The following is a 27,263-nucleotide window of genomic DNA, read 5'->3' as shown; positions in this document are numbered from 1 at the left end:
AGAAGGGAAGGGAGAAGAGGGAGAAAGGGGAAGGAAGGAAGGAAGGAAGGAAGGAAGGAAGGAAGGAAGGAAGGAAGGAAGGAAGGAAGGAAGGAAGGAAGGAAGGAAGGAAGGAAGGGAAGAAGAAAGGGAAAGGATAAGGAAGGAAGGACAGAAGGAAAGATGGAGGATAGATAGATGAGGGAAGGGAAGGGAGAAGAAAGGGAAAGCATAAGGGAAGGAAGGAAGGAAGAAAGGAAGGGAAGAAGAAAGGGAAGAAGAAAGGGAAAGGATAAGGAAGGAAGATTGAGGGGAGGGGAGGAGAGGAAAGGGAAGGAAAAAGAGGGGGAAAGCAAAAGGAAGGAAGGAAGGAAGGAAGGAAGGAAGGAAGGAAGGAAGGAAGGAAGGAAAAGGGAGGGAAGAAGGGGGAAAGCATAAGTAAGTAAGTAAATAAGGAAGCCAGGAAGGAAGGAAAAAGGAGGGAGGGATGGGAGTAAGGAAAGATGATGGAGGGGAAGGAAGGGAAGAGAAGGAATGAAAAAAGGAAGGAAAGAAGGAGGATGGAGGGAAGGGAAGGGAGAAGAGGGAGAAAGGAGAAGAAAGGAGGGAGGGAGAGAAGGGAAGGAAAGAAGAGGAAAGCATAAGGAAGGAAGGACAGAAGAAAAGATGGAAGGTAGATAGATGAGGGAAGGGAAGGGAGAAGAAGGAAAGCTTAAGGGAAGGAAGGAAGGAAGGAAGGAAGGGAAGGAGGGAGGGAGGGAGGGAGGGAAGGGAAGAAGAAAGGGAAAGGATAAGGCAGGAAGATTGAGGGGAGGGGAGGAAAGGGAAGGAAGAAGAGGGGGAAAGAAAAAGGAAGGAAGGAAGGAAGGAAAAGGGAGGGAAGGAGGGAAGGAAGAAGGGGGAAAGAATAAGTAAGTAAGTAAATAAGGAAGGCAGGAAGGAAAGAAGGTAGATGGAAGGAAGGAAAGGAAGGAAGAAGAGGGGGAAAGCAGAAGTAAAGATTGATGGAGGGAACTGAAGGAAGAAAAGAGGAAGCATAAGGAAGGAAGGAATGGGAGGGAAGGAAGATGGAGGGGAGGGGATGGAAGGGAAGGAACAAGAGGGGAAAGTAAATGTATGTAAGTAAGAAAGGAAGGTAGATGGAGGGAAGGGAAGGAAGAAGAGGGAGGGAAAGAGGAAGGAAGGAAGGAAGGAAGATGCCAATACCTGGGACCGGAGCTGCATGCATTCCTCTTGCATGTGCCCAAGATCCCGCATGAGCTGCTTTGCCCGCTGCTGGTTGTCTTGCGCCACTTGCTCCAGCGAAGCCACCTCCTTCTGCAAAGAACGGTTCTCCTGTTTCTGTTCCTGAAATCAAAAACAATATCCCTTGAACATTTCCAAATAGTGTAATAAATGAATATGATTGACAAAACATAAGTGAAATATTCTGAAGATTAAAAAATGGGACCAGGGAGATGAGCATTGAGGATCCCATCTCTAAATAGAAGCTCAGCTCATAGAAAATATTCTTTTTGCATACATGAAGGGATCTCTCGAACTGGGCCTTCTGTGTCCGGATGGCTTCCTTCAGGCTCGCGATGTGCTTTTCTGCCTTGCTCCTCTCCGCTTGGATCTTGCCACGGAGCGTGTCCTCCTCTTTCTTGGAGAGTTGCAGATCCCGACGGAGGTGCGAGGCCTTACTCGCTGTTTCTTGCAACGCCCGTTCTTTCTCGGAGAGCTGGCGTCCTGAAACCAGAGGAGGATTTGCTAGAAAAGCCACACCAAGGGACCACAAGGTTCTTGTTCTCAAAAGAATGGCTGAAACGCGAGAGAAGAGACAGAATTAATGGTTCAGGGTGATAACCTAAGAGGTGAACATACCGGCTTTCTGGAGGGCTTCTTCAAGAGCTGCGCGGGCAGATTCCTCATCCTGGATCTTCTGGATCCGTCCTTCCGCCTCTCGGACTTTGGCCGCCACTTGCTCCAGGTTGTGCTGCTGCTCTGCCAGCTCTTGCACCAAACGCTGCTTCTGGACCTTCAGTTTGTCCGCACTTTCCTTCAGCTTCTCCTCCTTGCGTTGGGCCTCCTCCTGGAGATGCTGTAGGATCTGGCCAGAGACAGCAAGCCGAGAGTCAAATCCCATCTGAGAAAACTAATACTTTTTTTTCCAGATCCTCCCTCCCTTGTTTCGATGAATCTCTCATCGGCAAGTCTCAACCAATTCAACCTAGTTTGTGGCAGCCGCAAAAACAGAGTTTCTTGAGTAGAACAACTCCTTTCAATGTAAGGACCGCACAATTAAACAGAAAATAACACTTTCAAACCAGGAACAGAACATTTTTTAAAGTTTTATTATATAGTGTTGTTGTTAACATAGGTCAGGAAGGGATTGTTGGTGTGAGGGTTAAATTGAGACACATTCAGCTCACCATCTCAATCTCCCCTCCATCGGTGATCTACCGTGTTTCCCCAAAAATAAGACAGTGTCTTATATTGATTTTTGTTCCCAAAGATGCGCTAGGTCTTACTTTCAGGGGATGTCTTATTTTTCCATGAAGAAGAATTCACATTTATTGTTGAACAAAAAAATGAACATTTATTATATACTGTACAACAGTTGTCATCACAAACCAGCATAACTAGGCAAACTGTGACTCCTATCAAGAACTTCTTGCTGCTACTAGCGATCTGCTTAGTCTCACAAACGTACATACACACGTAGCTGTCTGCCGAGCCCAGCAGTTCTTATCTTTATTTATTTATTTATTTATTAAATTTTATATGGTAGTGTAGAAAGGGCCTAAATCTGCAATCCTTTACAGGTTGAAATGCTTGGCACCAGAAGCGCTTTGCATTATGGATATTTTCAGGTTTGAGAATATCCTTGTTTCCATTTACTTACATTATGATATATTTTGGAGATGGGAACAAAGTCTAAACAAAAAAATATGTATATTTCAAATACAGCTTGCTGACATAGCCCAAAGGTTTTACTGTACAATACAATATTTTTAATAATCTTCTATATATATAAAAGGCTTTTGGCATCACGGCGACTCACAAAACAACAAAACCCCAAACCCCCCAAACTCAAAAATTGCCAACACAATAAATCATCCCCGCCTCAAGTAAGATACAACACAATTATACTAAAAACACAATCACAACAGCAACAACCACAACAGGCGACCAGGTACTCTTCACCCAGCTGTTTTCAACATCAACTCTCACCATTCCTAACACCTTAAGCTTCTGAGAGAAAAAACAAAAGGGACTCAGGCTGTTACGAATGCTGGGAGTTGAAGTCCAAACCACCTGCAGCAAAGGCCCAAGTTGGCCCACGCCTGCATCCCAGGGCACAGACAAACTGCATTTAGACCTCATCCATACTACTGTCCCTAGAAAATACAGATTATCTGATTTCAACTCCATTATGTGGCAGTCTACACTCAAACCGCTGCCACACAACAATATTACCCAGAATACCAAGGCACATCTGCCAATATCTCCTTTCAACTGGATTATCTACCTTGGCATTCTAAATAATATTCCTCTGACATCGCCTTCACTCTACACTGCCATCTAATCCAGTTCAGTCTACATTTTATACAACTATGTACAACTGACCTCATATAATCCAATTCTAACCACCTAATATCACATTATAAATATAATATATAAGACTTACTATGGTATAATAATAGAAAACAATATGATCTCTAAAACCAGGAGACGAAATAAAGACCAACACTCGGAAAGCAGGGAAATTGGGAATTCTACAAACGAAACAATCAGGGCCAGCTAACACTTACCAACAAAACATTCCTCCAGACAGTAAACAAACACCCTTTCAACCTGCAAGGCCATTAAAAACTAATCAAGGTGGCTAATTCCACCATTCAAACCTCCCACACCGACACTATTAATTCCTATTCAAACTGACCAACCAAGGATTCCGCAAGGTAAAAACCGACCAGGCTTACAACTATCAAGGCTATTCAATACTTTTCAACCAGGCCAACCAACATTTCCCCTACATACAAAACCCCCAAACTTTGAAACCACAACACTACTCTGTCCCATTCAACCTCGCCTAGCAACAATACCCTATGTACAAACCGACCAGGCTTTTAACCTACAAACCTATTCAATACCATTCAATCTGGCCAAACAAGAATTCCCCTACTAAGGAAGTACCCACACTTCAAAGCGCCTCCTTGATTAATGCTACAACTCCAACCACTCCACAAAATGGCCAGACTTTCAAGCTGCAAGGCTATTCACTCCTATTCCACCTGGCCAACAAATAATTTCCATAAGCCACAGCAACGCGTGGCCGGGCAAAGCTAGTTTTTTATATTAAACAAAGTTTGTGTACACTGAACTTTCCAAAAGCAAAGGTGACACTATGTCAACTACTATGTAGACCAGTGGTTCCCAACTTTTGGATCTCCTCAACTCCCAGAAATCCCAGCCAGCTTACCAGCTGTTAGGAACTGTGAGAGCTGATGTCCAAAACACCTGGAGCCCCAAAGGCTGGGAACCACTGGTGTAAACAAATACATCTTGGAGTATTTTGTATTTTGGCCAATGGATAATCAACCTTAACAGGAGTACAATACAATACAATTCTTTATTGATTAGTCACTTTTGACCATATCAAAACATGTAAAACATACAATACGTACACACTTACACATACATACAATAAAACCATGTAAAGATACAAAACATCCCGACCTGCAGCCTAATAACCCGCTCCTAGGCAAATACAGAGTAAAATTATCTTTTATTTGTAAATACAGTAGAGTCTCACTTATCCAACACTCGCTTATCCAATGTTCTGGATTATCCAACGCATTTTTGTTGGCAATGTTTTCAATACATCGTGATATTTTGGTGCTAAATTCGTAAATACAGTAATTACTACGTAGCATTACTGTTTATTGAACTACTTTTTCTGTCAAATTTGTTGTATAACATGATGTTTTGGTGCTGAATTTGTAAAATCATAACCTAATTTAATGTTTAATAGGCTTTTCCTTAATCCCTCATTATCCAACATATTCGCTTATCCAACGTTCTGCTGGCCCGTTTACGTTGGATAAGCGAGACTCTACTGTAGCTGTAATTACTTCAATAAAAGTTAAGAACCGCCAGGCTTGGCAGACAGCTATGTGTGTATGTATGTTCATGCGTCTAAGCAGATCGCTAGATTGCTGACCAAGGGGAGATTGAGACAGAAAGCTGAATCAGTCTCAATTTAACCCTCACACCGACGGGGACTAAATTCCATCATCGTACAAGAGAGTGGATTCAATTCACGAACCTTCTCTCGCTTCTTCCATTCCAGCTCCTGCTCTTCTATCTCCCTGAAAATTTTCTGAAGCTGCTTCTCCATCTTCCTTTGGGTTTCATGGCATTTCTCACTCTCTTCTCGATACTCTCCAACGCTGACTTTCAGGGCTGCCTGTTCTCGAAGCAATTCCTCTTCCCGCTTGGTGGCATTTTTCACATTCTGTCATAACATCGTCATCGTTATTATTAATTTGTATCTTGTTTTTCTCTCTCTAAAGTAAGAGACTCAAAGCGGCTCACAGCAGAAACCAATACTATACAATTAAAAATTTAAAAATATACAAACGTTAAAATAGAATGAACTATGAACATAATCAAAACATAAACAGTTAATACCCTGAAAACAATTAAAAATCTACTCATATAGTTACAGAGAAAAATAAAAAGACGTAAAGTAAGACAAAATAGCAGCAACACTTAGAATTAATATCTGGTGTTTAGATCTTTCAAGATTATAAAAAGGAGCTTTAGACAACAACAACAACAATACTAATAATAATAATCTATATATATAAAAGAGTGATGGCATCAGGGCAGCGGACAAAACAACAAAACTACAGGCCCCCCAACCTCAAAATTTGACAACACAACCCATCATTCACGGCTCTAGGTTGATACAACAAAAAGGAAAAGAAAAATAAAGTCCTAATTACAGGGAGAGGAATAATAGTTTTTATCCAATTGCTGCCAGTTAGAAGGCTAAGCTCTGCCCACTTGGTCTCCTAGCAACCCACTCAGCCCAGGGCACAGGCAGAGTTAGGCCTCACTTAGGCCTCTTCCACAGATTATCTAATTTGCACTGGATTATATGGCAGTGTAGACTCAAGACCCTTCCACATCTATATAACCTATTTAGAATCTTATATTATCTGCTTTGAACTGGATTATCTTGACTCCACACTGCCATATAATCCACTTCAGTGTGCATACTAAACATAAAGACAACCATACAACAGACATTCAATACCACCACTACCTCAACAATTTCTCACCAACACCACCAGACAACGCCACAGCAACGTGTGGCCGGGCACAGCTAGTAATAATATACTTTATTTATATTTATCCACACTCTCCCTAGATTTGAACCAACAATCTTCAGGTCAGCAACCCAACCTTCAAATCAACAGTCGTGCCGGTACAAGGATTTAATCCATTGCTCCAACGGGGACTCCATGTACATTATTAATAGTAGTTATTATTAGTTATAACTACAAATAATAACTGCTGTACATTATTAATAGTAGTTATTATTATTTATTTGTATTATTACCCACCTTGTGCTATTAGGTGAGGCGAGTAATAAATAAAATGATGATGATTATTATTGTAGCAACAGTACTTATATTCTACTTTTTTCCCTCCCAAAGGAGACACAAAGCAGCTAACGCTAAAAACCATAACAATGTATAAATATAGAATTATTAAAATATATAGGCTTACTAGCTGTGCCCGGCCACGCGTTGCTGTGGTGTTGTCTGGTGGTGTTGGTGAGAAATTGTTGAGCTAGTGGTGGTATTGAATGTCTGTTGTATTGTCGTCTTTATGTTTAGTATGCACACTGAAGTGGATTATATGGCAGTGTGGAGTCAAGATAATCCAGTTCAAAGCAGATAATATAAGATTCTAAATAGGTTATATAGCTGTGTGGAGGGGCCTTGAGTCTACATTGCCATATAATCCAGTTAAAATCTGATAATCTGTGGAAGAGGCCTAAGTGAGGCCTAACTGTGCCTGTCCCCTGGGCTGAGTAGGTTGCTAGGAGACCAAGTGGGTGGAGCTTAGCCTTCAAACTGGCAGCAATTGGATAAAAACTATTATTCCTCTCCCTGTAATTAGGACTTTATTTTTCTTTTCCTTTTTGTTGTATCAACCTAGAGCCGTGAATGATGGGTTGTGTTGTCAAATTTTGAGGTTGGGGGACCTGTAGTTTTGTTGTTTTGTCCGCTGCCCTGATGCCATCACTCTTTTATATATATAGATTCAAAAGTTGGGTCATTCTGAGTTTAAGTTTTGGTTTATACATTTTGAATATGAATTCTAAACAAGTCCCACCTCTTCCAATAGCTGAAGACGATGCCTGGAATCACTCAGTTCAGTCTTCACTCTATTCAACTCCTCTTTTCTTTCTAATAAAAGAAATACAGTTTGCAGCTTGTTGAAAGTCAGCCACCAAGAAAGACAGAGTAAAGGAAGGAACGTGTCTCTGAAACAATGAGTTAAAAAATGTATTTGGAAAAATTCCTCTCTACCTTGAAGGTGTTCCTGTAGGTCTCCAATCTCTCCGCTCAAAGATATTTTGTGCTTTTGCAGCTGGTCAAGTTCAAGCTCCAGTTTTTGGATGTCCGAGTTCGTTTTTTCTTTGTTGCAAAGAGCAGCTTTATTGCTGCCTTCAGCAGAAGCTAAGGCTCTGTGAAACGGGACAAGGCGCAGAGTTCTTCAGTGTTCTCATTGATATTTTTGGCAAAGTTACTTCCAAACATTCAAAGGAAAGGCAGAACGTGTCATTCCAGTTGGCAAGTAAGACTTTCAGATTGAATGCAGAAGTGAAAGCGATTCAAAACTGACGGGATACATTGGAGGCAAGAGGCACCACATTCAAGGCAAGAGTGGCCACGGTCATTTAAAGAATGCTACTCAGGCTTCTCCTGTTATTATTATTGCTATTACTATTATTATTATCTTTATTTACTCCTCGTGAGGACACTCAAGGTGGCTAACCACCACCCAAAAATGTAAAAGAAAACATACAAAAGCCAGCTACGCTACGGATTGTACTAGAGTTGCTAATCTAAAGAATGCTACTCAGGCTTCTCCTGTTATTATTATTGCTATTGCTATTATTATTATCTTTATTTACTCCTCGTGAGGACACTCAAGGTGGCTAACCACCACCCAAAAATGTAAAAGAAAACATACAAAAGCCAGCTACGCTACGGATTGTACTAGAGTTGCTAATCTAAAGAATGCTACTCAGGCTTCTCCTGTTATTATTATTGCTATTGCTATTATTATTATCTTTATTTACTCCTCGTGAGGACACTCAAGGTGGCTAACCACCACCCAAAAATGTAAAAGAAAACATACAAAAGCCAGCTACGCTACGGATTGTACTAGAGTTGCTAATCTAAAGAATGCTACTCAGGCTTCTCCTGTTATTATTATTGCTATTACTATTATTATTATCTTTATTTACTCCTCGTGAGGACACTCAAGGTGGCTAACCACTACCCAAAAATGTAAAAGAAAACATACAAAAGCCAGCTACGCTACGGATTGTACTAGAGTTGCTAATCTAAAGAATGCTACTCAGGCTTCTCCTGTTATTATTATTGCTATTGCTATTATTATTATCTTTATTTACTCCTCGTGAGGACACTCAAGGTGGCTAACCACCACCCAAAAATGTAAAAGAAAACATACAAAAGCCAGCTACGCTACGGATTGTACTAGAGTTGCTAATCTAAAGAATGCTACTCAGGCTTCTCCTGTTATTATTATTGCTATTGCTATTATTATTATCTTTATTTACTCCTCGTGAGGACACTCAAGGTGGCTAACCACCACCCAAAAATGTAAAAGAAAACATACAAAAGCCAGCTACGCTACGGATTGTACTAGAGTTGCTAATCTAAAGAATGCTACTCAGGCTTCTCCTGTTATTATTATTGCTATTACTATTATTATTATCTTTATTTACTCCTCGTGAGGACACTCAAGGTGGCTAACCACTACCCAAAAATGTAAAAGAAAACATACAAAAGCCAGCTACGCTACGGATTGTACTAGAGTTGCTAATCTAAAGAATGCTACTCAGGCTTCTCCTGTTATTATTATTGCTATTACTATTATTATTATCTTTATTTACTCCTCGTGAGGACACTCAAGGTGGTTAACCACCACCCAAAAATGTAAAAGAAAACATACAAAAGCCAGCTACGCTACGGATTGTACTAGAGTTGCTAATCTAAAGAATGCTACTCAGGCTTCTCCTGTTATTATTATTGCTATTACTATTATTATTATCTCTATTTACTCCTCGTGAGGACACTCAAGGTGGCTAACCACCACCCAAAAATGTAAAAGAAAACATACAAAAGCCAGCTACGCTATGGATTGTACTAGAGTTGCTAATCTAAAGAATGCTACTCAGGCCTCTCCTGTTATTATTATTGCTATTATTATTATCTTTATTTTTTTTAAATAAATTTTTATGAATGCTTTTCAACATAAAATTAAAATAAGACCAAAATATTACCTAAGGGAAGGGAAGGGGGGAAGGAGAAAAAGAAGAAAGCCAAAATTAACAACAATAATACATATAAGAAAGAAAAAGGGAAGGAAAAAAAAAAGAAGGAAGAAGAAAAAACTCAAACTGAAACAGAACAAGACAAGAGAGAACATTGACATAAAATTGACTTCCATCTTTTACACAGTATCTTATATGAAAACCGTTTTACAATCTTTTTCTCAACCATCTCTATCTGGTGTCACTATATTGCATATTGCCTTTTATAATTACATTCTCAATTGCTTTGCAGACTTTATCTTCTAATACAGTTTAGATAATCACCTTATATTCCTCTTCCTTCAAATAGTTTTGAACCAGTCTGTCTGCTTTTTCAGTCTACCTTGATTGTTTTGTAATAAATATGTTAATTTGTCCATATTCATTATTTCCCAGATCTTATTTATTCAACATCTTATTTGCGGCGTTTCTTTATCTTTCCAGTATTTGGCAAAATTCATTCTAGCTGCGGTAGTAAGATAATTAAATAAGATTTCTTTGTTTCTATCTTTTTTATATTTAACATCCCTAGGAGGAAATATTTTGGATCCAGATCTATTCTAATCTGCAACATCTTTTGAATTTTCTGATGGACTTCTTTCCAATAGGCCTTGGCCTTTTTACATGTCCACCAACAATGAAAAAAGGTCCCCACTTGTTCTCCACATTTCCAACATTATTATCTTTATTTACTCCTCGTGAGGACACTCAAGGTGGCTAACAACCACCCAATCTAACAAAAATTTAAAAGAAAACATACAAAAGCCAGCTACGCTACAGATTGTACTACAGTTGCTAACCTAAAGAATGCTACTCAAGCTTCTCCTGCTATTATTTATTTACCGTATATACTCGAGTATTAGCCGACCTGAATATAAGCCAAGGCACCTAATTTTATAAGAAAACTGGGAAAACCTATTGACTCGAGTATAAGACGAGGGTGGGAAATGCAGCAGCTACTGGCAAATTTCAAAAATAAAAATAAATATAGATACTAATAAAATTACATTACTTGAGGCATCAATAGGTTAAATGTTTTTGAATGTTTACATAAAATTGTAATTTATGATGATAATAATAATAATAAGACTTTAATAAGATAAGACTGTCTAAGTCTGATTACCTATATACTTGAGTATAAGCCGTCCCGAACATAAGCCAGCCAGGATCCTCACTAGAGTATAATCCGAGGGGAGCTTTTTCAGCCCTAAAAATGGGCTGAAAAACTAGGCTTATACTCGAGTATATACAGTACTTACTACATTTATATCCTGCCCTTCTCATAATAATAATATAATAATATATTAATATAATAAATCATAATAATATAATATATTGTATGCACATATAATTTGTAAGCGGCTTACAAATTATATGTGCATACAATATATTATATTATTAGCACAGCACAATATTAGCATTAATGTACTATATTGTACCATATCACTATACTGTAATATTATTAGTAATATTACAAGTAATATATAATATAGAATTCATATTATTATATTGTATAATTATTAGTATTATATTGTATTCCATTATAATATTGTCTCATCTTGTCTCCTGTGCCATAGCAACATGCTATGCTAATTTTACATACATATATATAATTTATAATAATTTATGAATATATAATATATTGTATATACATATAATATTGATAATAATATTATAATGGAATACAATAGTATACTACTAATAATAATACGATATAATAATATTAATTATATATTATATATTAAATGTAATATTACTAATAATATTACAATATAATGATATAGTACAATATAGTAATTTAATGCTTATATTTATGTATTTATTTACAGTATTTATATTCTGCCCTTCTCACCCCGAAGGGAACTCAGGGCGAAGGGAACATTACACATATAAGGCAAACATTCAATGCCTTGACATAGAACAAAGACAGAAGACAAATGCAGGCTCCGAGCTGGCCTCTAATAATATATTGTATGTTCATTTGATTTGTAAACCGCTCTGAGTCCCCTTCAGGGTGAGAAGAGCAGGATATAAATGTAGTAAATAAATAAAAAATTAATAAATATTATTTTCAATATTATATGTATATACAATATATTATATTATTACAGTAGAGTCTCACTTATCCAACACTCACTTATCCAACGTTCTGGATTATCCAACGCATTTTTATAGTCAATGTTTTCAATACATCGTGATATTTTGCTGCTAAATTCGTAAATACAGTAATTACTACATAGCATTACTGCGTATTGAACTACTTTTTCTGTCCAATTTGTTGTCTAACATGATGTTTTGGTGCTTAATTTGTAAAATCATAACCTATTTTGATGCTTAATAGGCATTTTCTTAATCTCTCCTTATTATCCAACATATTCGCTTATCCAACGTTCTGCCGGCCCGTTTATGTTGGATAAGTGAGACTCTACTGTATATATTATTGTACTTTATATTGCATATTTTTTATATATATATATATATACACACACACACACACACACACACACATACACACATACATACATACTAGCTGTGCCCGGCCACGCGTTGCTGTGACTTAGTCTGGTGGTGTTGGTCAGTCTACATTAGGTTGTATTTATGCTGTGACCTCTACCCTTCTTTATACTCACATTAGTAGTTGTATTTGAAGTCTGTTACCTTTTTCAATTTTTGTGTTGATTAATAATTGCTTGAGATCCCTGTTGTCTTTGGTTTGTTGTTAATTGTAATGTCTGATTCTGCTGAGTGCGGTTTATATTTTTATTGTGGTACAATAGTCTTTTTTTGTTTTGCCTGTGTAGCTGTTTATTATTATTGTTGTTGTAGTGGTCATGAAGGTTGGATAAGTTAGAGGCTACTGTATTGTTTTTTGGAGGCCCAGTGTAGTACTGACTGGCCTCTCAACCTCAGTGCCTGGCTGTTTCTTGCCTGTGATTGTGTTGATTCTTATTGTTGTTGTTGTCATTGTTATTATTGTAACTGTTTTTTTGGAGGCCAAGTGTGAATGTAGGGATTGGGGAGGTGGATGAGTTGTGTTGTCAAATTTTGTATTTGTTATAGTCACAATGCGTTGTTGTGAGTTTTGTGGGTCCGGATTGTTTTGTGGTGTGGTTGTGTTGTTACAACTGAGGGCAAGGCATTGTGTTGTGTTGCCAAGTTTTGTATTTCTGGGGCGTTTAGTTGTGTGCCAAGTTTTGTATTTCTGGGGCGTTTAGTTGTGTTGTTATAGTCACGATGCATTGGTGTGAGTTTTGTGGGTCCGGATTGTGGTTTTGTGGTGTGGTTGTGTTGTTACAATTGGGAGGGAATGCTTTTGCGTTGTGTTGTCAAATTTTGTATTTTTGGGGCGTTTAGTTGTGTTATAGTCACGATGCGTTGTTGTGAGTTTTGTGGGTCCGGATTGTGGTTTTGTGGTGTAGTTGTGTTGTTAGAACCGGGAGAAAAGGCTTTTGTGTTGTGTTGTCAAGTTTTGTATTTCTGAGGCGTTTAGTTGTGTGCCAAGTTTTGTATTTCTGGGGCGTTTAGTTGTGTTATAGTCACGATGCGTTGTTGTGAGTTTTGTGGGTCCTGTGTGGTTTTGTGGTGTGGTTGTGTTGTTACAACTGGGAGGCAAGGCTTTTGCATTGTGTTACCAAGTTTTGTATTCCTGGGGCGTTTAGTTGTGTTGTTATCGCATGATGCGTTGTTGTGAGTTTTGTGGGTCTGGATTGTGGTTTTGTGGTGTGGTTGTGTTGTTGTAACCTGGAGGCAAGCCTTTTGCATTGTGTTGCCAAATTTCGTATTTCTGGGATGTTTAGTTTTGTTGTTATAGTCACTGCGCAAACAACTTTATCATTTTATATATATAGATATATATTATTAGCATATTGTTACTATTATTATTATTTGGATTTATATCCTGCCCCTCTCCCCATGGGGAGACTTGAGGTGGCAAATAACCACACGATCTAATAACAATTTAAAAGAAAACACATACAAAAGCCAGTTTTTTTCCAGTTCTACCTTTTGGTTTGGGCCAGTTTCTTCTCCAAGCCCTGGCAGTGTTCCTCCAGCTGCTGCTTCTCATCGCTCAGGGCCCGGATGCTCTTCTGGAGATGGCGGAGCTGAGGATGCAAGTTCTCGGCGTCTTGCCGCATCCTTTCGAGAAGCAACCTCTGGTCCTCGGCTTCCCCTCGCTGTTGCTGTGACGCTTGCTGCAGGCGCTCCCATTCCAGTTGCTCCTGTCCAACACATGGATTGGAGACAAATAAAACCATTATTCCACAGATATATAAACCCGACTTGCCCAGTTTCCAACAAACCTCACAACCTCTGAGGATGCCTGCTATAGATGTGACTGTGGTTTCAGCGGAGGTAACCGAGGCACCTGTCGGTTCCATCTTATGGGATTCTTTCCGGCTTGTTCTTCCTGATGACGTGGAGGGGATTCTTGGGTCTGTGAGGGCGACCACTTGTGCTCTGGATCCTTGTCCCTCTTGGCTGGTTAAACTGGCCAAAGATGGGTTGTTGGAGTGGTTTGTGGCCATAATAAATGCCTCCTTGGGTCAGGGGTCATTTCCATCCTGTTTTAAGCAAGCGGTGGTAAAACCGTTACTAAAAAAGACCTCGCTAGACCCATTGGTTTGTGACAATTACAGACCAATCTCCAACCTTCCATTTTTGGGCAAGGTTCTGGAGCGGGTGGTTGCCACGCAGCTCCAGGAGTTCCTCGATGACACTGATTTTCTGGACCGCTCGCAGTCTGGCTTCAGGCCTGGGCACAGTACTGAGACGGCTTTGGTCGCCTTGGTGGATGACCTCCGCAGGGAGCTGGACAGGGGGAGTGTGACCCTGCTGGTTCTCCTGGATATCTCAGCGGCTTTCGATACCATCGACCATGGTATCCTTCTGGGGAGGCTCTCCGGAATGGGGCTCGGGGGCACGGTTCTGCTGTGGCTCCAGTCCTTCCTGGAGGGTCGTTCCCAGATGGTGAAGCTGGGGGACACCTGCTCGGACCCCTGGCCATTGACCTGTGGGGTTCCGCAGGGGTCTATTTTATCCCCCATGCTATTTAACATCTACATGAAACCGCTGGGAGAGGTCATCCGGAGTTTTGGAGGGTGTTGCCATCTCTACGCAGATGACACGCAAATCCACTACTCGTTTCCACCTGACTCCAAGGAAGCCCCTCGGGTGCTGAACCAGTGCCTGGCCGCTGTGGCGGACTGGATGAGGAGGAACAAGCTGAGGATCAATCCTGACAAGACAGAGGCCCTCCTGGTCAATCGTGCGTCGGATCGGGGTATTGGGTGGCAACCTGTGCTGGACGGGGTCGCACTCCCCCTGAAATCACAGGTCCGCAGTTTGGGGGTCCTCCTGGATTCAGCGTTGACGCTTGAGGCTCAGGTGTCGGCGGTGGCCGGGAGGGCTTTCGCACAACTCAAACTTGTGCGCCAACCGCGACCATACCTCGTGAAGTCTGATTTGACCACGGTGGTCCATGCCCTAGTTACCTCCAGACTGGACTACTGTAATGCACTCTACGTGGGGCTTCCCTTGAAGACGGCCCGGAAATTACAACTGGTCCAACGCTCGGCAGCCAGATTAATAACGGGGGCAAATTACAGGGAGAGATCCACTCCCTTGTTTAAGGAGCTCCACTGGCTGCCGTTCATCTTCCGGTCCCAATTCAAGGTGCAGACCATCATCTATAAAGCCCTGAACGGTTTGGGACCCACCTACCTCCGTGACCGTATCTCCTTCCATAAACCTGCCCGTTCCTTGCGATCATCCGGGGAGGCCCTGTTATCACCATTGCCTATATCCCAGGCTCGCCTTGTAAGTACAAGGGAGAGGGCCTTCTCTGCTGTGGCCCCCCGACTATGGAACTCACTACCTACTGAAATAAGGCAAGCTCCCACTCTGTTAGCTTTTAGGAGAGAATTGAAAACATGGCTCTTCCATTGTGCTTTCGGTGAGTAATTTCTGTCATATATCTCCGTATTACTCCCCTCCGAACATCTATCCTCTAGATTACCCCTTCCAAATGTCCCTGCCCATAGTGGAGTACTTCTCTGTCCCTCTCACTCCGGGTTTTATCTCTGTGTTCAAGCGGCCTGCCCTTGTTTTATGGTTTTTTGGGTTTTTTTTGATTTCTTGATGTTCTGTTTATTATTATCTATTGTATTTTAAATGGTGTTATGATATGTTGTTTTTATATTTTATTATGTTGTATTGCTCTGGGCATGGCCCCATGTTAGCCGCCCTGAGTCCCCATTGGGGAGATGGTGGCGGGGTATAAATAAAGTTTTATTATTATTATTATTATTATTATTATTATTATTATTATTATTATTATTATAGATGTGGGCGAAACATCAGGAGAGAATACTTCTGGAATATAGTTATACAGCCCGGAAAACTCACAGCAACCCAGGGCTTTCTAAATTGTAGAATCCTGCTGAGAAGACCTGACTTTTCTCACCTCCAAGACGGCAACCTGCATTTTTTCCAATTCGTTTGCTTTTTGGCTGAAGCAGAGATCTAGGTCTTCGAGCTCCCTGTTCTTTAGCTGCAACGCTTCCAGGACATTCTTGAGTTCTGTGAATTAAAACCAGACGTAAATGCTCAAGTCAACCAAATCAAATGAAATAAAGGCCATTCTATGCCCTCTCTGGTTAAAATCAACACGTCAGTTGGAGTAATAAGGTCAAACCTGTCTTATGCTTCGTCAGGAGGTTCACGACTCCCTGCAGCTTCTCTTCCTCTTTGGGGATTTCTTGCGTGATCAGAGACAGCTGGGCTCTTTTCTCGCTCAGCTGGGCATTGAGTTCCCCTTTCTGGACGCTCAGCTCTTCCAGAAAGGATTTCGCTTCCTAGGCAAAGCAACCAACAAACCCCATTTAAGATTGTGATGGTCACTTCCATGTAAATCAGGCATGGGCAAACTTTGGCCCTCCTTCCAGGTGTTTTGGACTAATAGCCTACCGACTGTTAGGAATTGTGGGAGTTGAAGTCGAAAACACCTGGAAGGAGGGCCAAAGTTTGCCCATGCCTGATGCATAATTGGAAACGTATCAAAAAGTATCAAAATATTATAAAAAAACATCAAATAAATGTTGGAAATGCGAAGACCAAGTAGGAACGTTTTTCCATTGTTGGTGGACTTGTAAAAAAGCGAAGAAATACTGGAAAGAAATCCATCAGGCAATACAAAAGATGTTGCAAATTAAAGTAGACTTAGACCCAAAATACTTTCTCCTGGAGATGCTCAACATTGAAAATAATAAAAACAAAGAGATGCTTTTCAATTATCTCACTACGGCAGCTAGAATTACATATGCCAAATATTGGAAAAAGAAAGAAATTCCTGAATTAGGCTGTTGGTTAATTAAGGTTATGGAAATAATGAATATGGATAAATTGACGTATTTATTAAAAAACAATTATGGTATTCCAAAAAAGCAAACAAATTGGGATCCGATTAAAAAATACTTGGTAGAAATGCAAATGAAGGTGCTAATATCTATATATATAAAAGGCTTTTGGCATCACGGCAACTCACAAAACAACAAAACCACAAACCCCCCAAACTCAAAAATTGCCAACACAATCAATCATCCCCGCCTCAAGTAAGATACAACACAATTACACTAAAAACACAATCACAACAGCAACAACCACAACAGGCGACCAGGTACTCTTCACCCACCCTTGAGCCTTCCCTACAGTTGTTTTCAACTTCAACTCTCACCATTCCTAACACCTCAAGCTTCTGAGAGAAAAAAACAAAAGGGACTCAGGCTGTTACGAATGCTGGGAGTTGAAGTCCAAACCACCTGCAGCAAAGGCCCAAGTTGGCCCACGCCTGCATCCCAGGGCACAGACAAACTGCATTTAGACCTCATCCATACTACTGTCCCTAGAAAATACAGATTATCTGATTTCAACTCCATTATGTGGCAGTCTACACTCAAATCCCTGCCACACAACAATATTACCCAGAATACCAAGGCACATCTGCCAATATCTCCTTTAAACTGGATTATCTACCTTGGCATTCTGAATAATATTCCTCTATGACATCGCCTTCACTCTACACTGCCATCTAATCCAGTTCAGTCTACATTTTATACAACTATGTACAACTGACCTCATATAATCCAATTCTAACCACCTAATATAACACTATAAATATAATATATAAGACTTACTATGGTATAATAATAGAAAACAATATGATCTCTAAAACCAGGAGACGAAATAAAGACCAACACTCGGAAAGCAGGGAAATTGGGAATTCTACAAACGAAACAATCAGGGCCAGCTAACACTTCCCAACAAAACATTCCTCCAGACAGTAAACAAACACCCTTTCAACCTGCAAGGCCATTAAAAACTAATCAAGGTGGCTAATTCCACCATTCAAACCTCCCACACCGACACTATTAATTTATATTCAAACTGACCAACCAAGGATTCCGCAAGGTAAAAACCCACCAGGATTACAACCATCAAGGCTATTCAATACTTTTCAACCAGGTCAACCAACATTTCCCTTACATACAAAACCCCCAAACTTTGAAACCACAACAAAAAGCCAATGGGATTTTGGCCTGCATAAGTAGGGGAATAGCGTCTAGATCCAGGGAAGTCCTGCTCCCCCTCTTTCTATTCTGCCTTGGTCAGACCACACCTGGAATCACACTGGGTCCAATTCTGGGCACCGCAGTTGAAGGGAGATGTTGACAAGCTGGAAAGCGCCCAGAGGAGGGCGACTAAAATGATTAAGGGTCTGGAGAACAAGCCCTATGAGGAGCGGCTTAAAGAGCTTGGCATGTTTAGCCTGCAGAAGAGAAGGCTGAGAGGAGACATGAGAGCCAGGTACAAATACGTGAAGGGAAGTCATAAGGAAGAGGGAGGGAGCTTGTTTTCTGCTGCCCTGCAGACTAGGACACAATGGAATAAGGGCTTCAAACTACAGGAAAGGAGATTCCACCTGAACATCAGGAAGAACTTCCTCACTGTGAGAAGGGCTGTTCGACAGTGGAACTCTCTGCCCCAGACTGTGGTGGAGGCTCCTTCCTTGGAGGCTTTTAAGCAGAGGCTGGATGGCCATCTGTCGGGGGTGCTTTGAATGTGATTTCCTGCTTCTTGGCAGGGGGTTGGACTGGATGGCCCATGAGGTCTCTTCCAACTCTACTATTCTATGATTCTATGATTCTATGAACACTACTCTGTCCCATTCAACCTCGCCTAGCAACAATACCTTATGTGCAAACCGACCAGGCTTTTCACCTACAAACCTACTCAATACCATTCAATCTGGCCAAACAAGAATTCCCCTACTAAGGAAGTACCCACACTTCAAAGCGCTTCTTTGATTAATGCTACGACTCCAACCACTCCACAAAATGGCCAGACTTTCACGCTGCAAGGCTATTCACTCCTATTCCACCTGGCCAACAAATAATTCCCATAAGCCACAGCAACGCGTGGCCGGGCAAAGCTAGTAATTTATATAGAAGGTTTGTATATCAACTGAAAGCAATATGAAGATGCTGTCACTAAATAAAGAGAAGGAAGGAAAAAGAAAAGAAAAGAAGTAAAAAACAAACTTTTTAAAGTAGCTTTGTAAGAGATGGAAGTCACTCCTTTGGATTTTACTACTATACTTGTTTTTGTTTTGCTTTTGTTTATATGTTATGTAACTTTCTGTGTTTTGCCCTTTCTTTTTTTTCTTTTTTTCTCTCTCTCTTCTTTTATCCTATTTCTTTCACCTTCTTGCTTGGAATTTATTGTTCTCACACTTTCACTGTAAATTTTAGTTGCAAAACCAATAAAAATAAAATAAAATAAAATAATAATAATAATAATAATAATAATAATAATAAAAATATTGTGATGGTCACTTCCATGTAAATCAGGCATGGGCAAACTTTGGCCCTCCTTCCAGGTGTTTTGGACTAACAGCCTACCGGCTGTTAGGAATTGTGGGAGTTTAAGTCGAAAACACCTGGAAGGAGGGCCAAAGTTTGCCCATGCCTGATGCATAATTGGAAACGTATGCATGGAGTGTTGTTCAGTGTTTATAGCAACAGAGGAGCTTACTATAGCTCTGAAAGGAAACTGTTTTCGATTCCTGATCAATTGTATGTAACCAATTGTATGTAACCAATTTTTTATTGTACGTATGTAAATTGTATGTACCCAATTTTTAAAAAATGTTTTGTTCCTGGTTTGAAAGTGTTATTTCCTGTTTAATTGCGTGATTGTTACTTTGAAAGTAGTTGTTACATTCCAGATACTTTGTTTTTGTGTCTGCCACAAACTAGACTCGATGATGAGATATTTATTGGAAAACTAAAGCAAAATGTGCTATAGCAGGATATCTCGCAAAAACAAAGTTTTGCAGTTTAATAAACTTTTCCCATGTTTATATATAGGAGCCAATTAGGGAAATGACATTTATAGCCCAGGACAAAAGTCATGTTACCTAGAGTAGTAGTAGTAGTAGTAGTAGTAGTAGTAGTAGTAGTTGTTATTATTATTATTATTATTATTATTATTATTATTATTATTATTTCACTGTTCAGGAGGACGATGCCTCCGGCCATCATCATCATTATTTTTAATTTATGAAAGGTAGCAATCCCCCATTTATTTATTTATTTATTTATTTATTTACAACATTTATACCCCGCCCTTCTCACTCAAGGGGACTCAGAGCGGCTTACAAAAATTGGCAAAATTTAATGCCCAAATTGCAATAATAAAAACAAAACAATATAAACAGATCTGTTAATAACATTGTTAAAATACATTATAAAAACCTTAAAAACATATATATAATTAATTCCATTTTAGCTCAAAGGAATGACTGTTTTAATCTAATGTGTAGAATGCTATTGTTAATTTTGTTACTTGATTGTGCTGTAATTTGTTTTATACTGTTTGGATGTGATATTAATTGTTTATTCCATTTGATGTATTTTATTGTATTTTGCTTATTGTATTATTTATGTTGTAAGTTGCCTCGAGTCCCCTGAGGAGAGGGGTGGGATATAAATAATAATAATAATAATAATAATAATAATAATCATCATCATCATCATCATCATCCCTGTCTCACCGTCAAGTAGGATGATGTCTCTGGACATTAATAATAATAATAATAATAATATGTATAACCCAGGAACAAAAATCATAGTTTTACACAGTGTTGTTGTTGTTTTGTTGTTGTTATTATTATTATTATTATTATTATTATTATTATTATTATCCCTGTCTCACTGTTAAGGAAGACAATACCTCCAGCCAACATCATCATCATCATCATCATCAGCAGCAGCAGCATCCTTGTCTCACTGTTGAGCAGGATGATGTCTCCGGCCATTATTATTACATTTATTATTATTATTAACTAATTAATAGTGACATTTATCACCCAGGAACAAAAATCATAGTGTTACACAGTGTTGTTACTATTACTATTATTATTATTATCCCTGTCTCACTGTTGAGCAGGATGATATCTTCAGCCATTATTATTACATTTATTATTATTATTAATGAATTAATAATGACATTTATAATCCAGGAATAAAAATCATAGTGTTACATAGTGTGAGTGACTAAGCAAAACCTTCATTTGCCGCTGTTTGTTGGCCACTTCCGCTTCGCCAGCCCTGAGCACTTCTGCGAGGTCTGCGTTTTTCTGGATGATGCTCTCTTGAAGGAGACACAGCTCTTCCTCTTTCTGAGCCAGCGCCCGTTCCAAAATGTGGAGCTCCTGCTTCTGCGCCGCAGTCTTGAAAAAGAGGAAGGAGAAACAAAACCCAATGTAGATCTGGGCAAAATGCCAGGAGAGAATGCTTCTGGAACATGGACATACAGCCTGGAAAACTCACAGCAACCTAATTTCACAACTGCATTTATAAGACGGCTTCAGTTCCTCCTTTCTGCTCTTTAGCAAAACTTTCTAACTTCTCATTCTGGTCACAGCTCCTTGGAACTTGGACATCGGTATAATAGGATGGGATGGGTTTTATGCTTATATATTTGTACATTTTAAGTTGTAGTGAAATGCTTTTAATGTAAGCCACTTTGAGTCTTCTTTGTGGAGAGAAACATCAGAGTATAAAATAAACATACCCAAGTATAAGCCGACCCGAATATAAGCTGAGGCACCTAATTTTACCACAAAAAACTGGGAAAACTTACTGACTCGAGTATAAGCCGAGGGCAGGAAATGCAATAGCTCTCGGTCAATTTCAGAAATAAAAATAAAAATAGATAACAATCAAATAAAATTAATTGAGGCATCAGTAGGTTTAATGTTTTTTAATATTGACATAAAACTGTATTTTAAGATAAGACTGTCCAATTCTGATTAAATATTACTTTAACCTTCTTCAATGTAAATGTGATTACGTATCCATCCAATAATACACTAAAATAATAAATGTAGTAATAACAATAGAATAAAATAATAAATGTAATAATAAAGACAATAGAGAAAAATAATAAATGTAATAGTAGTAATAATAGAGTAAAATAATAAATGTAATTATAATAATACATAGAGTAAAATAATAATAACAATAATAGAGAAAAAATAATAAATTACGTATATACTCGAGTATAAGCTGATCCGAATATAAGCCAACCAGGACCCTCACTCGAGTATAAGCCGAGCGGGGCTTTTTCAACCCTAAAAAAGGACTGAAAACCCCGGCTTATACCTGAGTATATATGGTAATAATAACAACAACAATAATAATAGGTCTGATTTCCCCCTAAATGCTACTGACCTCATCCTTCAGCCTCTCCAGGTCACTCTTTTTGCTCTGAAGAATATGCTCTGCCTCTTTAAGGATCTGGAGATGATGATCCTCATTGCCTTCAGCCACTTGTATACTTGCCTGAAGTCTCTGAAGACTAGAAGAGATTGGAAATAAAGTATTTATTAGAGAACTTCACCTAATAGTCTGTTGGTGTTCAAACTCTTGAATGATATATATTATTCTGGCTAACCGAGAACTGTCATCGGTTCAGTCCAAAATAAAGATGGGAAGGCCTGGGGAAAAAAAACCTGGGAAAACTCTTGATAGCTATATATTATTTATATATTTCTATATACTGTATGTAGTCGAGTATAAGCCTAGTTTTTCAGCCCTTCTTTAGGACTGAAGAAAAACCTCGGCTTATACTCGGGTGAGGGTCCTGGTGGGCTTATATTCAGGTCGGCTTATACTCAAGTATATATGGTATATTCATTATTTTTCTCTATTATTGTTGGTATTGTAACATTTATTATTTTACTCTATTTATTATTGGCATTGTAACATTTATTATTTTACTCTATTTATTATTATTATTACATTTATTATTTTACTCTATTATTGTTGTTACTTTTACATTTATTTTATTCTATTTTTATTATTATTTATACATTTATTATTTTACTGCATTTATTATTATTATTATTTCACCCTATTATTATTAAAAGGATACATAAGCACATTTACATTGACGAAGATGAAAATAATGATTTAACCAGAGTTGAACAGTCATATCTTAAATTACAGTTTGATGTAATGATTCAAAAGCATTTAAACTACTGAGGCCTCAATTAATGTAATTTTATTGGTATCTCGGCTTATACTGGAGTCAATGTTTTCCCAGTTTTTTTGTGGTAAAATTAGGTGCCTTGGCTTATATTCGGGTCGGCTTATACGGTAATCTATATATTATATGCATGGGTTGCAGTGTGAATTTGCAAGAGAGATCAAATACAGTAGAGTCTCACTTATCCAAGCCTCGCTTATCCAAGTTTCTGGATTATCCAAGCCATTTTTGTAGTTAATGTTTTCAATATATTGTGATATTTTGGTGCTAAATTTGTAAATACACTAGTTGCAACATAACATTACTGCGTATTGAACTGCTTTTTCTGTCAAATTTGTTGTAAAACATGATGTTTTGGTGCTTAATTTGTAAAATCATAACCTAATTTAATGTTTAATAGGCTTTTCCTTAATCCTTCCTTATTATCCAAGATATTCGCTTATCCAAGCTTCTGCCAGCCCGTTTACCTTGGATAAGTGAGATTCTACTGTAGTCACAAAGTGCATAAAGGCCTCTTTTGCAAATTTAATTTAATTTTTAAAAAACAACAACCTAACCTTGCCCATGCTGGTTAACTGCAAATCAAGACAATCCAACATACATTTCAGTGAGTGTTTTAATCTTCTGGCTCAAAGACTGAAATTCAGAATCTTTTGCCGACACGACTTTGTTGATTTCCTTCAAAAGTCCTTCCTGTTCTGCCGTGTGCTGCTCCAAGTCCTTTGCATCTGCTTGAAGCAATCTGAAAGACATCCACAAAATGGTTGTTTTACTTATTCAGGTTCCAGCTCTGACAGTTCTATTTCTGTTTATACAGCGTATAAAGACCCGACACCCCAAATATTGAGGCTCATGCAATGTGACTTAACATAGCCACCCATTTACCTTAGCTGCTGATCTGCTTTTACAAGCCTTACAGCCATCTCCTGAGCCCTTTCTTCTAGCTCTTCGGCTTCTTTTTCAGTTCGTGACAAATGCTGCTTAGCGCTATTGTATTTCTGTATGGTGTCTTTGGTCTAGAGATGGAAAAAATAATTTTTGAGAAAACTGTGACTATTCAAATTAGCAGGCCCCTTAGGAACCAAGGCACTATGGTTCATAATAACTATGGTTATTACACTATGTAACATGATGATTTTTGTTCCTGGCTTACAAATATTATTTTCTAATTAGTTCTATCATAAAAACGAAGGAAAAGTGTATTAGCCGCCCCGAGTCCCCACGGGGAGATGGTGGTGGGGTATAAATAAAGTTTTATTATTATTATTATTAAATTTGCAAAAACTCCCAGAAACCGGAGAACCAAAAGTGCATTTTTTCATCGTGTAATAGTCGCGTTCCGGATTTTAATTAGAGAGGTAAGAAGTGAGACTATTATGCGATGAAATACGGTAATTCACACATTAAACAGCCTTTTATTCCCTTGCCTGCCAGGATCTGACCCAAAGCCAGGATAACAACACTATGTAACACTATGATGTTTGTTCCTCGGTTATAAATGTCATTTATAAACGTCATTTCCTAACTGGTTCTATTACACTTTGCTACTCCGCTGCTGAATGCCCAATGAGGAATACATCTCACCATGTTAAAACAGTGGATGTGACCCTTAATGAGACATGCCACATTATTACTACGTCCAACACCACTGGAGAAATTATATTGTTTAGTCGGTATTGCACCACATGACATCCGTTAGGAAGTAGCAGCCTGTAGTGAAAGGACCAAGGTATTGACATCTCTGGCCCATCCTCTGTTTGGGTATCAGTCAGCAAGTCAATGCCTTAAATCAAGAAACAGCTTCCTAAGATCTAAAGCGATACTCGCAGGAACACCTCAGTAAGCAAGAGTCCAAAAGTGGCAGGATAAAACCCAAAACCTCAACCACACAGAAGATTGGGTGACTTGGAAGGTGCTGAACAGACTGCACTCTAACACCACGAGATGCAAAACTAATCTTAAGAAATAGGGTCACAAGGTGGAGTGTGGCATCCGAGTGTGGAGAAGGGCAAACCACAGACCATGTACTACAATGCAACCTGAGCCCTGCCACATGCACAATGGAGGACCTTCTTACAGTGACACCAGAGGCACATACAGTCTGGAAACCACACAACACAAAACACCCCGCTGGAATTACTTTTCCTCGTGTGTTTTCAAGTTCGACTTCCGCTTCCGCCAGGAGTCGGTCGGCTTCCCGGAGTTCTGCCCGCCGCTTCCGAAGGGTCTCCTCCAGGCATTCGATTTCGCCCGCCATGTTTTCGTGGAGACGGAAAGACGACTCAAGCTCCAGCTCTGAAAGGAGGCCGCTCGAGGGCCCATCGAGGAAGTCTCTAGAACAGGGAGGGATCAGGAGTTGATTTGGATCTTAACATCAATAAGACAAAGGATTACAGAAGAAATAGATCAGAATTTGGTTATCAATGGAGATCAAGTTGAGCAGGTAGCCAGCTTTAAATCCCTGGGTGCTATATTGTTAAGGTAGGCTTGACCTGCCAGCTGCATTGGTTAAGAGGGCCCAGCAGAGATTATATTATGATCTGAGACTTTTAAGGAACCAGTCATTGAAAGGAAAACTGTGGGTGACTTCATAATGCTGTGCAATAGAGTGTGTTCTAATCTATTGCATCTGCACATGGTTTACTAATTGCACAAAGACAAATAGGAAGGTGCTCCAGAGGGTTACCATTATTAAGTTCAAATCTGGGCAGCGGAGTGAGCACCCACTGTTAGCCCCAGCTTCTGTCAACCTAGCAGTTTGAAAACATGCAAATGAGAGTAGATCAATAGGTACTGCTCAGGCGGAAAGGTAATGGCGCTTCATGGAGTCATGCCAGTGGCCGCATGACCTTGGAGGAGTCTACGGACAACTTTGGCTTAGAAATAGAGATGAGCACCAACCCCCACAGTCGGACATGACTGGATTTAATGTCAGGGGGAAAACTTTACCTTTACTTTTAAGGGGCCGGGCCGGGCTGTGGCGCAGGCTGGTGAGCAGCCAGCTGCAATAAATCTCTCTGACCATTAAGTCATGAGTTCGAGGCCAGCCCATGGTGGGGTGAGCACCCGTCAATTAAAAAAAAAATAGCCCCTGCTCGTTGCTGACCTAGCAACCCGAAAGATAGTTGCATCTATGAAGTAGGAAATAAGGTACCACTTATAAAGTGGGGAGGCAAATTTAACTAATTTATGACATTGGAATGAGGAAGTGCCGTCACAGTGGATGATGAAGCAGCTGCTCCCCCTGTGGCCAGAATCAAACATCCCCTTAGGAGAAGGTTAAATTGCCTCTGCATCTGTCTCTGTCTCGCTGAATAATGTGATCCGCCCTGAGTCGCCTTCGGGGTAAGAAGGGCGGAATATAAATACTGTAAATAAATAAATAAAATACATTTAAATGTGATTGGAGATGGCATTTAATGTCATTCAAACCAGAAACAGAAAAATTTTCAAATATAGTTACGAAGTTTTACTGAACTGCAATTATGTTAGTTTGGGCTGCTAGGACTTGAAATCTATCAACCTCTGGAGAGCGGCACAAGTTTTGGCTCTGCAGAAAGGGATGTACCAACGTCATAAACAATGGCTGTAAGAGCCATTTTCTGCAGCTAAGAAATCTGGATCAGCCTGATGACTTACTTGCGTTTCTTTAGTTTTTGGGCTGTCCGGCGTAGCTCTGTCACTTGGTGCTCCAGCTCTTCTCTTTCGCTTAGTAGTTCTCGAATGCCTTGGTGCAGTTCTTCCATCTCTTTATTCTGTTCAGAGCTTCGAGCCGACTTGCCTTCCTGCCGCTGAGACTTTAGCTTGTCTATCTTGTCTTCCAGCCGCGAGATTTCATTTTCCTGCAACAGGCAGATAGGCACAACTCTGCAAAGCCCTTCATTATGGAAAGACACTTCTTCATATGACACCCTCCCTCCACTTTCAAAGAAAGTCATTACAGGAGTTCTGTGGTTTCAAATGAAGGCACATGCCACCTAATGACATGGCAGGTTGGAGGTGAGAACCAACAGACATCCTGGTTCTCATCCAAACATCTATTTTTAGT

At 39.5% G+C, this 27,263-nt stretch overlaps 1 protein-coding gene across 8 annotated transcripts in view; it reads right to left on the bottom strand.

Moving 5' to 3' along the window:
• Nucleotides 1-27,263, bottom strand: part of cntrl (centriolin) — a 76,531-nt gene that overhangs the window by 5,468 nt on the left and 43,800 nt on the right. For 7 of the 8 annotated variants that reach the window (XM_062958976.1, XM_062958978.1, XM_062958977.1 and 4 more), the window contains 15 exons: nucleotides 26,855-27,057; nucleotides 25,356-25,548; nucleotides 24,101-24,231; nucleotides 23,817-23,957; nucleotides 22,399-22,525; nucleotides 21,231-21,395; nucleotides 16,302-16,461; nucleotides 16,071-16,186; nucleotides 13,610-13,827; nucleotides 7,572-7,729; nucleotides 7,375-7,448; nucleotides 5,291-5,479; nucleotides 1,843-2,068; nucleotides 1,502-1,707; nucleotides 1,186-1,326 (listed from right to left, as the gene is read on the bottom strand). In XM_062958976.1, coding sequence (XP_062815046.1) covers nucleotides 1,186-1,326; nucleotides 1,502-1,707; nucleotides 1,843-2,068; nucleotides 5,291-5,479; nucleotides 7,375-7,448; nucleotides 7,572-7,729; nucleotides 13,610-13,827; nucleotides 16,071-16,186; nucleotides 16,302-16,461; nucleotides 21,231-21,395; nucleotides 22,399-22,525; nucleotides 23,817-23,957; nucleotides 24,101-24,231; nucleotides 25,356-25,548; nucleotides 26,855-27,057 — 2,448 coding nt within the window. The other variant, XM_062958983.1, reaches the window with a different exon arrangement.

The sequence above is a fragment of the Anolis carolinensis genome, unplaced genomic scaffold (assembly GCF_035594765.1).
Source record: "Anolis carolinensis isolate JA03-04 unplaced genomic scaffold, rAnoCar3.1.pri scaffold_7, whole genome shotgun sequence".
Lineage (NCBI taxonomy): Eukaryota > Metazoa > Chordata > Lepidosauria > Squamata > Dactyloidae > Anolis > Anolis carolinensis.
This window is presented reverse-complemented; position numbering and strand designations above follow the sequence as displayed.